Raw genomic sequence first — 12,875 nt, 5'->3', positions numbered from 1 at the left:
ACACGTCGAGAGAGCTGAGACAGTCACAGCCAGACCGAATCGAACCAGGCAGCTCCACCATGTCCACCGCCTTGTCCACACGTCAATAGAGTTGAGACAGTCACAATCCAGATTGAATCAGAACGGTCTGTCCGACCACCTTCTCGTCAAAGGGAGAGGGTTGAGACAGTCATAACTATGCAGACCAAATCAGACCAGTCTACTCCACGTGTTACCAATTTGGTGAGAGTTGAGAGAGTCACAACCAGACCGAATCAGACCAAGCTGCTCTACCATGCGACACCACAGTGAGAGAGTTCAGGCTGTCACAACCATGCAGATTGAATCAGACTTGGTGGCTCCACTGTGTTGCCAACACAATGAGAAAGTTCAGACAGTCACAACCATTGGGGCTCCACAGCTTTACTATACAGTGAGCAAATTGAGACAGTCACAACCATGCAAAAAAATCAGACCTGGCTGCTCCACTGCGTTGCCCATATGGTGAGAGATAGTCACAACCAGACTGAATCGGACCTGGCCTCTTTGCCATGTTGCCAACTCAGCGAGACCGAATCAGAATTGACTACTGCACCATGTTGCCCATGGTCAGAGAGTTGATACAGTCACAACCGGACTTAATCAGGCTTTGGTACCACAATGTCATTCATGGGCATCAGACACTACCATCTATTCGAGAGATATCACATTATCAATGAAATGGCCAGGGCCATTGTGCTCACCTCATGTGGAGGAAAGATGGATAAAGAGCATGGTATTGTGTCATGTAGTGTTAGGTTTGATGTAGGTCCAAGCAATTACAATTTCCCCAAAATGGCCGATTTACAGTACATTCGACCTCTGTGACCTTGAAAAGTAGGTCAAATCAAAGAAGACCCGGGTGATACATTGAATGGTTGTTAGAATTAGATGTACCTATGATATAAAATTGGTGCCAATCGGGTACTAGGAATAATGGCATTTTGATGAATATAGGATTTGGCACCCTCCATGGAGGCCAAACGGCAAATCAGATATTACCAAACTTCGGTACCTGAGATCACCTGACCAAGGGGTACATGTGTACTTAATTTGTGATCAATAGTCATTGCAGTTAAGAAACGTGCCATAGTTACGTCCTGACGGCGAATTTACGTCATTTGACCTCTGTGACCTTGACAAGAAGGTCAAATTAAAAACCTGTGTGACATATACTGTATGGTGGTTGGATGTACCATGATATCAAATTGGTGGCAATCGGGAAGTTAAGGAATAATCACATTTTTAAGGTTTTTGGATTTTGCCCCCTGGTGGTCAAGTGGTGAATCATATTGGACCAAACTTCGATCCCTGAGATCACCTGACTAAGGGGTAAATGTGTACCAAATTTGGTATCAATAGTCATTGCAGTTTAAAAACGTGCCATTGTTACATCCTAACGGCCAATTTACACCATTTGACCTCTGTGACCTTGAAAAGGAGGTCAAATCAAAAACCCGGAGGATATATGATGCACCTTTGCTAGAAGTACCTACCATATTTTTTTCAAAATTTCCCGACTACTATAAAGGGAGATATTGCATATTTTCACTTTTAACGTTTGGCCCCCTGGTGGCCAAACCATGAAACGAATCGGACTGAAACTTGGTCTCCAAGGTGTCATTACATAAGGGTACATGTGTACCAAGTTTCAACTCAATAGCTCTAACAGTTACGAAACGTGCCCTGCTAACGGACGACGGACGACGACGACGACGACGACGACGACGACGACGACGACGACGACGGACGACGGACGCCACGGTATGGGATAAGCTCACCTCTGCTAAGAGGTGAGCTAACAAGACAAAAGCCAAAATTGATATTTATGAATTTTTATAGTTCTTCTTCATAAGCACATTGAACAGAACACAGCAGTTTTATTTTTGGAATGTCCAGTTATTCATTAAGGGTAAAATCATGACAGAAGTTTCCTTCAACCAATAGCCTGTTTTTAACATCACCCTCATGAATTTACAATTGGACTCTGTAGCCCCAACAACTGCTCAAGATCAATTTAAGTACATGTAACCCCCTTGATATGATAGAAGTGTCAATGAACAAGTTTCCACAATCCTTCAATTCTGCCGACTGTTCAACTGCCATTGATTTGTCTATCATCACCTGACTCAGCAGACGGATGATGCCGAGTAAATTACCAATAACCTCCACCATTTGTCACTTTTCTATGCCTTCACCATTATTTTCTCAATGAACATTGTTACATGTATCCCTGCTGACAGCATCCTATTGCAGTCTGCAACACAAACTACGGTAAGTAAGAAAGCACCACACTAGAACTTGATCAATTTGATCAGGCAGACGGACAATTTGAAATCAGTCCAAAGGAAATCGTGCATCTTCCATCACTTACGTCCATCATTATCCAGACAAGATCCAACTCAACCATACACAACAACGTTTTGAAATCAGGTCCATAATGATCTTATCTTTTTCACTTTTCTACACTACCACCATTATTTGGCCCATCGTCGCCCTTATCGGCCGCCTCCTCCTCGTCAGATTCATCGCTACTCTCCTCATAATAAACATTCCTCCGGTTAGCGTTCACTACCAGGTCACCCTCATCGTAATCAGAATCGTCACTTGGCGGTAACATATCATCTGGGATCATCTGATCTGGCTCTGCAACCTCTCCACTTTCAAACTCCTTTGGCCTGCAAGTACACAAATTGTAAAGGTTAGTTTTACTCGCACAACATAAATTTGTTCATGATGGTCCATCGATAAAGATTTTAAATCATTCCATGGCGATACAACTTAAAAGCTCAACTCCTTGAGCAATTTCTGTCTTGGCACACAGAAAAAGAATACTGACCATAATCCCTCTGCCTTTATGTACTTGATCTGATCTTTATAAAGTATCGTCACAATCTCTCCTTTTACTTTGTCCCCTTCTTCAATTGGGTCGATCAACACATAGTCTCCTGAAATAGAATACAGTGGAACCTCCCTTAGCAGACACATCTCTATCAAGGAGAACCTCTCTATTAAGGGCACTAGTTTTGGTCCCAAGTTGGTACTTTTATCAATTCAATTTGACCCCTGTAATCAGGACACCTCTCTATTAAGGACATCACTTGTCATTTGAGAGGGTGTCCTTAATAGAGAGGTTCTACAGTATTTGTAAAATTTTAAGAGTCAAACAGAATTTTAAGTGTACTTGGTTGGCGTTTCAGTCCCTTGTGAGGTAGACTGGGTACACTCAGTTGAACCGTACCCTTGCAACACTAACCACTAATCATTTTGTTTCAGTCCCTTGTGAGGTAGACTGGGTACACTCAGTTGAACCGTACCCTTGCAACACTAACCACTAATCATTTTGGAAGCGACCAAGGCACTATCTTAGTAATCTATTACCATCTCTGAATACTGATCATTCTATTAGCATGGTTACCGTAGTTTGGATTTGTAGTTGATTTCACATGAACACTGGGGCACCAGATAGAAAGAGGAGTACAAACAAGTTGGGAACAACATCCTTACCTCTTTTTATCCATACATTCTTTCTAAACTTGGTGGGCATGCTCACCAAGTATTTCACACCAGTTTCGGTCAGGACTTCATGAAGATTGTTCCCTCGACCACCAACCACCTACAAATTTACATAATTAAAATATTGAAGAACTTTTGGATTCTGAAAAGTGAAATAGATTAGTTATATTAAGGGTAGATAGCCTGAGGGGAGTCAGAATGTCGAAAATCCTATCCACGAAAGCATTTGTTCGATGACCCAAATAACTCAAGGATAAATGCTCGTCTTTATTAGGCAAGAAACCTGGCAATATTTATGATTTTCAACATTTCATTTTAAAGTACTTGGGCAGTTTAAAAGGTTATTTTGTCTTCTCATTTGTAGATGCGATATTTTGGAACAAGGAATTGTATTGTCAATGTGGTCATTGTGACCATTTCCACAGACATGACAGACAACATAGATTTGGCTGAGAATGGTCATACTACATGTATCCCAAAATAAATTCCTCTTGCCTGTGGCCATTCCCATAAAACATGCATTGTAACATAATTACATAATTTTTGCCCTCTCAACATGATTCTCTTGACTTTCATTGACTAACCTGTACAACAGACTGATTAGCCTCCGGCAGTACATAATCCTCCAATACCTCCTTCGTCACATGTTTTCTCTTAGTGGCTTTAGACATACTTTACATTCCTCTCAAGAATTGTTTGATGTGTAGCAGCAGTGATACTGATAGACTGATACTATAGAATAGAATGGTGATAATTCTCAAATGAAAACATGATTTTGAAATGTATTAGAAAAGAGTAGACTGTGCCACTGAGGCGGCTAATTCCTATGAAGTGATAAGATTGAGTCTACATACTAGGCCTGTAGTATTTCTTTCAGACAAAAATCGAGGGTACCCAAAAATCGATAAGCTGCAATAAAATGAATAATCAACATAGTGAAACCAACTGTTGCCCATGGCTACCTTTACTGGCACAACTACATTGGCGGTCAAGGCAGAGTCCTGGGCTGAGTTAGTTGTTGTGCTTGTGCTGTGACCGGTGTGTTGACTGTTGGCCCACAAACCGCAGGGCCAGGCTTCCCCCTCCCGCAGTCCGGTGGCCTGGATGTTAGGCATCTTTCCACTTGCTCTCTTTTACATCATTACAAGAATGATTGGCATTCGATACTTACTACTGAGTATCATAACAGTAAACTGTATTCATTGAGCCAACCCTTAGACGACCTTTGTCATGAAATGGAGGTAATTTGCTTAACACTCTTGCAACAGGCTTGCTCAATGCTGGTGGGTTTTACCAAAACCTGAACTTTTACGCCGGAATAGCGATTTAATGATATCTAATATTTCACCCTTACTAGCAAAAACTAGCAGCCAAAAAGGTATCTTTTCTATGAAAATTATCACATGCTAACACTTCTAAAGACTTATTACAAGTTTTAAGGATGTCACTTTGCTGCGACGCGAATTTGGGAGCTTTCGTTTCAGTTGTAAAAGTTTAGTTTGCATTTTACAAACGATTTGGGAATTCGAAAGTTGTGAAAAATTCGAAGAAAAAAAGGCAATCAAAGTATTTTGCAATTGAGAAATTTGGTTGAAACGTCAGACAAGGTACTAAAGATCTAGGTAACGAATAAGTTTAACGCATTATTCATGCCGACAATAGTTCGTAATTAGCATTTTAGGAGTCGTATTCATTACAAAAGTCATCCGATAAATGAACCCATTAGCTGTAGCTGTTCAAAGGTCTTTCTTATTTCGGACAATATTTTTTGCGAAGAATTGATTTGGTTTTCCTCAGCAGGCTCAGTGCGATGTCATGGATCACGCCCCCCCCCCCCGGCCCCACACACATATCAGTCTGAATTGTTTTGCATAACTAACACCTACCTACCTGTATACATGTATGCAATGAATTGAAAAGGTACATTTTGCGGCTTTATGGTAGTTATGGTATCTATATTTCAGCTGTTTTTTTTTTAAAGGACAAACAGAACTAAAGTCCAAATGTCTTCAACATCTCAAAAGCACCGAGACTTCTTGTCAGAACCTATGGGTGAAAAGGAGGTGACATCTTTAGCAGGGATTGGCCCAGTCCTCGGAGAGAGACTCAGCAAACAAGGTTTTGATAAGGTATGTTTTGGGTACGCCGCACCATGTCAGGAAAATTTGACAGAGCAGACAAATCCTTTCCAAAATGCCCGCCCAAAAAATCTTTGTGACTAGGGTAACCTGATATATAAAAAACTACTCTTTTTTTCAGGCCTATGTCGTGTTAGGGCAGTTCCTCATCATGAAGAAAGACAGCGAACTGTTTCAAGATTGGTTGAAAGAAGCAGTACGAGCGAATAAAAAACAGGCAGACGATTGTTCAAATTGTTTGAAGGAATACTGCAATGCATTCTTGTAGAGGCAATGGCCTGTATTTAGATGCTGTGTTACATGTAAATATGAACATTAGTCTGGTAAGGGAGCGTCCATTAAGTACGTACGCACGAAAATGCCAATTTTGAGACACCCCCCTCCCCCCTGTATGCACCTTGTACGCATTGCCTCATACCCCCCCCCCTCCCCTCGTACGAGCATACGCCTATAGAACCTTGAATTCCCTAGCAGACGAACAGACATAGTACCTGATTTTGCTACACTGTGGCGCCACAATCGGATTGGCGTGGTATTGGCAAGTCAACTGCGCAATTTTTCTCCGACGGCGACACGCATAATACCGGGAAATTAAACGGCGCTGGAAATTGCTAAAACATTGTAGTCGAGTAACATCCGAACCCAGAAGCGTATGAGTTCACACATCTTGTGAAGAACAAGTATGATTATCCAAATAAGAATAAAAAAGAGGAGAAGATTATTATGATAATATATTTATTTTTTATTTGTTCAAAAAATGGTTCTTGGGTTGCGTACGTACGCAAGACCATTAACCCCCCTCCCCCCCTGTACGCATAGTGTACGAATTTCATAGACCCCCCCTCAGTGCGTACGTACTGAATGGTTGCTCCCTAAGGATAGCCAGGGCCTTCTGTCTTAAAATTCCTTGCTGGAGGTGGTATATTGAATGAATCTCGTCACTTCACAGTTACGTCATGTACATCATCTGTAGCAATAAAAGAATCTTGGCTAAAGTTGTCAGAGTGAAAAAACGGGAGGAGAAGAGTTAAGTTTTGAGCTGAACTTAATACACTGTACACAATTTATATGTCAATTAAGTAACCTTCCAATATCCAATGACCATAGTAACGTCAACAGGGCCAAAGCTGCTCTTTTTGCAAATAAACAAATGATGATTAAACAAAAGAGTTTGCCAGCTGTAAATCTATTCTAGCTTTGTCTTACATGAAAATGCATTAGCTGGTTTAGCAAAAGATATTTTATCGGGTAAGTGTCGCTATTTCGGTGCATCTTGCTAATTAATGGGAAGGAACAATGTACATGTAACTCAAGCCCAGTATCATTTCATATGTCCGTGTATATAAGTTCTGGAATCGTGGTAATGAAATTGAATGCCATAATATTGCGGTTTCGTTATCTTGCAACTTTGACACCCATGTAATGAATTTTCGTCAGACACTGCACTCAGTCACAGTGCTGTTTGCTGATGACCAGTAGGTTAGCATGCTTCATCAAGGATGATTTCGGAAATCTCTCACACTAGTCACAGTGTCTCTCAGTGCCTCATCAATATATATATGTATGCTTTAAATGTATATGTGCTATCAGCTTGTTCTTAAACTGTTTTCATTAAACCAATATCTTTTTGCCAGAGTGTTCAATTACAAAAGCACAATATTGCCATTATTTTGTTCATGCATGAATATTGTAAGATGTGCTTCACGACACATTATGTAACAATGTGAACTCACCATTTGGTCTCATATTTTATCACATGTTAAGACTTCATCGGGATTTTGCAAAAACCCTTTGCCATGGGCAGTATGGATTATTCTGGCCCGTGATATCACCTGAGGCCAGAGGCCAAACGTAATATCACTTTTAAAGGGACAGAAAAATTCATATTGGCTTATTTTTGTTTTTGTTGTACATCAATGCACATGTAACAACATGTCAGCATGATGTTATGAGCTAACATGCTTTCTATTATTAACCGGACCCTCGGGTGTTCAATTCATGTGCATTAAATTTTTGATGAATAAATAAGTTTTGATAGAAAATAGTTTATTGATTGGTATACATGTACAAGTATCTATAAGCGAAACTGGTAAGTCTCTCAATACATTTGAATCCACGGATAACCCTTTGCCAGACACAGCATTGCTTGCATTGTTGATGTTTGCCTGACCAGGACAAGTCACCAGCCACCCTCACAACACCAGGGCCTTAATGCAAACATGACTTGCCTCTCCCACTTTTAATTTCCCAGTACCTTTGAAAGTTTGAGTGTTATCCCAGGATGCTGCCTTCAGTTGTTGCATAGGGTGCTGTCTTCAATGATTCACTTCAATTTGTTCTTCTTCGATTTTCCAAACTTTGATTTTCCAAACTTTGATTTTCCAAACTTTGATTTTCCAACCTTCGGGGCTTTTGGAAACTTTGGCGATTTCTTGAAGAATTTTGGTTTCTTTAACCCAGGTAACTTGCTTCTCTTCGGTGAAGAAGATTTATTTCTCTTAAATGAAAAACCCTTGTGACTTTTCTTTTTTGACGACCCAATTCCTTTCCCTGGCGATCCAAACAATTTCTTTCTGGGCGAGCTACCCATGGTGCCTTTTGGTGATTTGCCTCTCCCAGGACTTTTCTTTTTTGACGACCCAATTCCTTTTCCTGGCGATCCAAACAATTTCTTTCTGGGCGAGCTACCCACGGCGCCTTTTGGTGATTTGCCTCTCCCAGGACTTTTCTTTTTTGACGACTCAATTCCTTTTCCTGGCGATCCAAACAATTTCTTTCTGGGCGAGCTACCCATGGCGCCTTTTGGTGATTTGCTTCTCCCAGGACTTTTCTTTTCTGACGACCCAATTCCTTTTCCTGGCGATCCAAACAATTTCTTTCTGGGCGAGCTACCCATGGCGCCTTTTGGTGATTTGCTTCTCCCAGGACTTTTCTTTTCTGGCGACCCAATTCCTTTTCCTGGCGATCCAAACAATTTCTTTCTGGGCGAGCTACCCATGGCGCCTTTTGGTGATTTGCTTCTCCCAGGAGTTTTGTTACTCTGCGGTGACAATTTCGATGTACCCTTTTGAGGTGTTTTTGGTGTAGCCTTTTGAGGTGACTTGGGTGTACCCTTTTTGGGTGATTTTGGTGTACCCTTTTGAGGTGATTTGGGTGTTCCTTTCTTAGATTTTGGTGATCCTTTTTTAGGCGAAGTATTGTCATCTTCTCCAGCAGTTTTCTTCCCCTTCGATAACCCTAAAAACTTCTTTTTTTTCGACTTACTTTTCTTTGCGCTACCAACATCCATATCAGATTTAGGTGTGTGTGGCCCATCTTTTTTCTTGCCACCATGTTTGGCTCCAAACAAATCCCTGCGCACATCATGATCACCCGGCTCCCAATGAACATCTTGATGACTTTGGCCCAAATTTGACATCCTACGTCTTTGAGCAGAATGTCCATCGTGCATGCCCGGTGAATGTTCTTGCCTTGTCTGTGGGTGACCAGTTGGATGATGAGGTGTCCCTGGACTGGCATGGTGGCCCAAAGGAGAACCGTGAGGGTGCGCATGGGGCGAAGGCATCTCATGTTGTGCTTGATGCGGATGTTGTGCTTGATGCGGACTAGTTTGGTATGGTGACTGAGTTTGTGGATAACTCTGTGGTGAATACTGAGGATGGCCATGAGATGACAAACCTTGCTGGGTAGGAAACTGTGGAGACATGGCTTGCTGCGTATAGGGTTCTGCAGTGGGGTATGAGGGATGCATCCCGGCTGAGTGGTCAGCCATTTGATGATAACCGTCTGAATATCCACCATAGTCCATTGTCTGATTCTGGGGCATCATTTGTCGGAGGTGATCGATGTTTTGATAGATTGGTTCCTCCTGGTAGTCATTGTACCCCTCCTCATCTTGGTATCCCCAGTAACCTTGTTGGTCCATATTGTTGTCATAATCATTCCCATAATCGATGAACTCATCCTCGCCCCACCCTTCGTTTTCATAATAAGGCTCGGTATCTTGGTAATCGTATCCTGCTTCCGTATATTCTTGCATTTCATCTTAAAGAAAATTATAGCTGTTAGAGTTGCATATGGTTGACCAAGGTACATCCCCTGTGAAATCGGAAGCAACCTCTCAGAGTATCTCCCATCTTTCACGTAAACATACTTGGTATTTCATCTCATTCTGAGGAAGAGACAATCGAAGTGAAGGATTTTCTCAAGATCGTCCTCAAAATTTCAACACTTACTGTAATCCATTGTTGGTGGAGGTTCTGCAGGTTGGGGGTAGTGTGGCGATAGATTCTGGTTTGGGGTGTCTTGGTAAGCTTCAGGAGGAGGTTTGTATGGGCGCCCCATGTCTGGGTCACAGCAGAGGCAGCAGCATGTCTCAATGAGCCACCCTGGGGCACGCATGGCTGGGTTACCCCAGAGACTTGCATTACGCATTGACGTGTAGAAGTATTTCATCAGTAAAAGTATGAACCACTGAAACAAAGAGGAAATGGTTTAGATGTGACAGTGTCGCCTGGTATGACAGGCTTGGTTGTGACAGTGCTAACTTGGACTGACTGTGGCACCTGAGACTGAAAGCCTTGGTTAATTAAATTGTGACAGTGTCTCCGGACAATGTTCTCCATGTTTCAAGATGGATGTGACGCTGTCAGATTCGTCCTGACAATATTCTCCATGAAACAAGGTGGATGTGACGCTGTCTTTGGGCTGACAGATTCGTCCTGCCAACAATCTCAATGTTCCCTGAGTTTAAAGAAGGATGTGACGCTGTGTGTGCGTATCATGACACTATTCTCAATTTCCCGATTATGATACGTTACTCACCTCGGCACCAAATAAGGAGAGGACAACCCGTCCTGCGGGGACCAAGATTAGCTCGAAGTAGTCCATCAGCGCCTTGACGCATCCTTTCTTGTAGAGGGTGTGCTCCTTGTAGTTCCTGTAGAACATCGTGTGGTTGACGAAGGTATGGACACATGGTTGCATTGAGGCTGGGTCGCAGCAACTGAATGGGACGTGGTCTTTGTACACCCGAGGCGAAATTGGTCTGGTCAAAAAAACATTATGGTAAGCAAAATTTTTGAATGTGTAAAGTGTACCATAACTTAACACGATGCTCGTATTGAAAGATGTATGCGGACTTCTATTTCAAAGAATACAACTGCTTACAGACCGGCCGAAATAAGATGTGCCTTGCTGAAGAAGAAGCTGCGAACATCGTCGAAGACAAATTACAACCCTAGAGCGGACGAAAACGTCCTCATGGAAAAATTGTTCGGGTATTTTGTATTGTGACGGATTATGGTATATGGTTCTTCTAAAGCGACCATAATGACCTTGTTGATCTATGATGCCGATGTGTCCTTCCCCGTTAAGTCATTCACTCGTTGGAGGGTGAAGGCAAGACTAAGCATGCATTTATGAATTTTGAAATAATCCCAATGGCACAACCAACATGCATCTTCACAACTCACCCGATGATCAAATCGACCCGGCGGTCCACGTATCTCTGATCGATCCAGTCAACTTTGAACCAGTCCGTGAGGTTCCTACTCCCGCAACATTTGTAGGACATCTGCAGGTTGTCCAACAGAAGTTTGGTATCCTTTTTGACGCCGTACTTCTTCATGCTCTTTAGAATACCTCCAGTAAACGCAGATTTCATATAGTCTTGGTGCGTGAAACACATAATGCCGCCACTGAGGACAACCCAGACGAAGACTAAAAAACCAACCATGAGGGCCAGGAGCGCACCTTGGAAACGGTCCCTTGTCTTCAGTTTGGCACAATTGTAACACATTATTACAGCCACTCCGTGAAATAGGATCAAGAGGATTCCTAAAGATATGAGCATGTAGGGTACGGGGTCTGTCGTATATTTGTCCAGGAGGACCGTCCGGCTGTCCATCTCAACCTTGATGTAGACCGCTGCCGCTATGAGTCCGAGACCAAAGAGCGACATGAAGGAGTGGAGGACAGATAAAGTCAAACCCAAGTTGTATCGCCCTTTTTCGGTGAAATTAACAACACACGAAGGCATGGCGTCAGTTGATGCGTTAATTGGACTAGATCAGACTGAAAAGTTAAGGAGACGAAGTCATTGGTAGTTAAAGGCGCGGTTAAAAAAACCATGATCACTTTAGTCAGATGACGAGGATGATATGAATGATGCCGACGATACCATGTCTTCAATCATTTGTCCTCCTCGACTGGAAAAGTTACCAAAGAAAGGAAAGGGTTACTTCAAGCGTTTCTTCTTTCGGATCTGTTTATCATACTAGATCGGTCCGTGCCTCCATGGCTAGATGCGACTGCCAAAACCAGGAGATGCACAAACTGGATGGAGGAGACACCGGATATGGATGGAACGTCTGGACAACAAATCGGGAAAGCGCACACCGAAGACAATTATGATTGGCCTGATAAATCTGTAATGTCAGTTTTCTGCTTGACATGGTCTGAATGGTGTGGTCTGGAAGCAAGATGAAATTCAGTGAAGTTAAGTTGCTTGATCAAGATAATCTGAAAAGCATTTTGAAGTCCATCTCTCTGTGTTCTGGGATTAGAGTGAGGCATCAATCCCGGATGATAATCTAATATGCGTGCTTATGTATACTTACTAGTTAAAGTGTCAATACTGCCGCATTATCTGTCGATTGATTGAAAGTTCTGGTTGGAAACGGCTTTTCCCTCCAGAAATGACAATTTAGAAGGACATTTTCGACTTTCCGACGGCATCTACGACCTCTCGACGTCACCATGTACGTTGTTCTGTCACGGGTACCAGTCCTGGGGCACCTGCCGCATCTTGCGTCGTGACGACACGGACGATTGTTGGTTGTGACGGAGACGGGTAAATGGTTACGTCAAAAGTCACATCTCAATCAATAAAACGGGACAGCCCCAGCGCAGCGGTACACAACATGATCATAACGGTGTTCCCAATCAAGTGCATGAATCTATAGGGTCTATAGCCATGTCCAAAACAGAACATGTCCGTAGCGAGGACAACGTTCAGTTAAAACCTGACCTTATAGTAAGGACAATGTGATAGTCTATATAGTTATTCTCACCACTCTGAGACAACCTGGCTTCAAAGTTCAATACGGACAATCTGAACCTTCTTCTGCGTTCGGATATTTTCGTAGCCATTCTCAGTTCGCGACATATCGGCAATTCGGTGATTCCCATTGCTTCGTCTTC

At 42.5% G+C, this 12,875-nt stretch overlaps 2 protein-coding genes across 2 annotated transcripts; one reads left to right on the top strand and one right to left on the bottom strand.

Moving 5' to 3' along the window:
• Positions 1–1,837: 1,837 nt before the first annotated feature.
• On the bottom strand, positions 1,838–4,820 carry LOC135484706 (probable RNA-binding protein EIF1AD). The gene is made up of 5 exons (XM_064766349.1): positions 4,706–4,820; positions 4,119–4,266; positions 3,526–3,634; positions 2,858–2,966; positions 1,838–2,696 (listed from the first exon to the last, which is right to left on the bottom strand). The coding sequence occupies exons 2-5, from the start codon at positions 4,203–4,205 to the stop codon at positions 2,474–2,476; spliced, it is 528 nt and encodes a 175-aa protein (XP_064622419.1). The 5' UTR covers positions 4,206–4,266; positions 4,706–4,820; the 3' UTR covers positions 1,838–2,473.
• Positions 4,821–4,971: 151 nt separating this feature from the next.
• LOC135484665 (barrier-to-autointegration factor B-like) lies at positions 4,972–7,714 on the top strand. Its single transcript, XM_064766296.1, has 3 exons — positions 4,972–5,156; positions 5,516–5,663; positions 5,794–7,714. The coding sequence occupies exons 2-3, from the start codon at positions 5,538–5,540 to the stop codon at positions 5,938–5,940; spliced, it is 273 nt and encodes a 90-aa protein (XP_064622366.1). The 5' UTR covers positions 4,972–5,156; positions 5,516–5,537; the 3' UTR covers positions 5,941–7,714.
• Positions 7,715–12,875: the final 5,161 nt, after the last annotated feature.

The sequence above is a fragment of the Lineus longissimus genome, chromosome 3 (genome assembly GCF_910592395.1).
Source record: "Lineus longissimus chromosome 3, tnLinLong1.2, whole genome shotgun sequence".
NCBI lineage: Eukaryota > Metazoa > Nemertea > Pilidiophora > Heteronemertea > Lineidae > Lineus > Lineus longissimus.
This window is presented reverse-complemented; position numbering and strand designations above follow the sequence as displayed.

Coding starts and splice junctions, on each gene's coding strand:
- LOC135484706 (XM_064766349.1), bottom strand. CDS start 4,205: ATGTCTAAAGCCACTAAGAGAAAACATGTGACGAAGGAGGTATTGGAG. Junction 2,967..3,525: donor GAATGTATGGATAAAAAGAG/GTAAGGATGTTG, acceptor ATTCTATTTCAG/GAGACTATGTGTTGATCGAC. Junction 2,697..2,857: donor ATAAAGGCAGAGGGATTATG/GTCAGTATTCTT, acceptor GTGTACTTGCAG/GCCAAAGGAGTTTGAAAGTG.
- LOC135484665 (XM_064766296.1), top strand. CDS start 5,538: ATGTCTTCAACATCTCAAAAGCACCGAGACTTCTTGTCAGAACCTATG. Junction 5,664..5,793: donor GCAAACAAGGTTTTGATAAG/GTATGTTTTGGG, acceptor TCTTTTTTTCAG/GCCTATGTCGTGTTAGGGCA.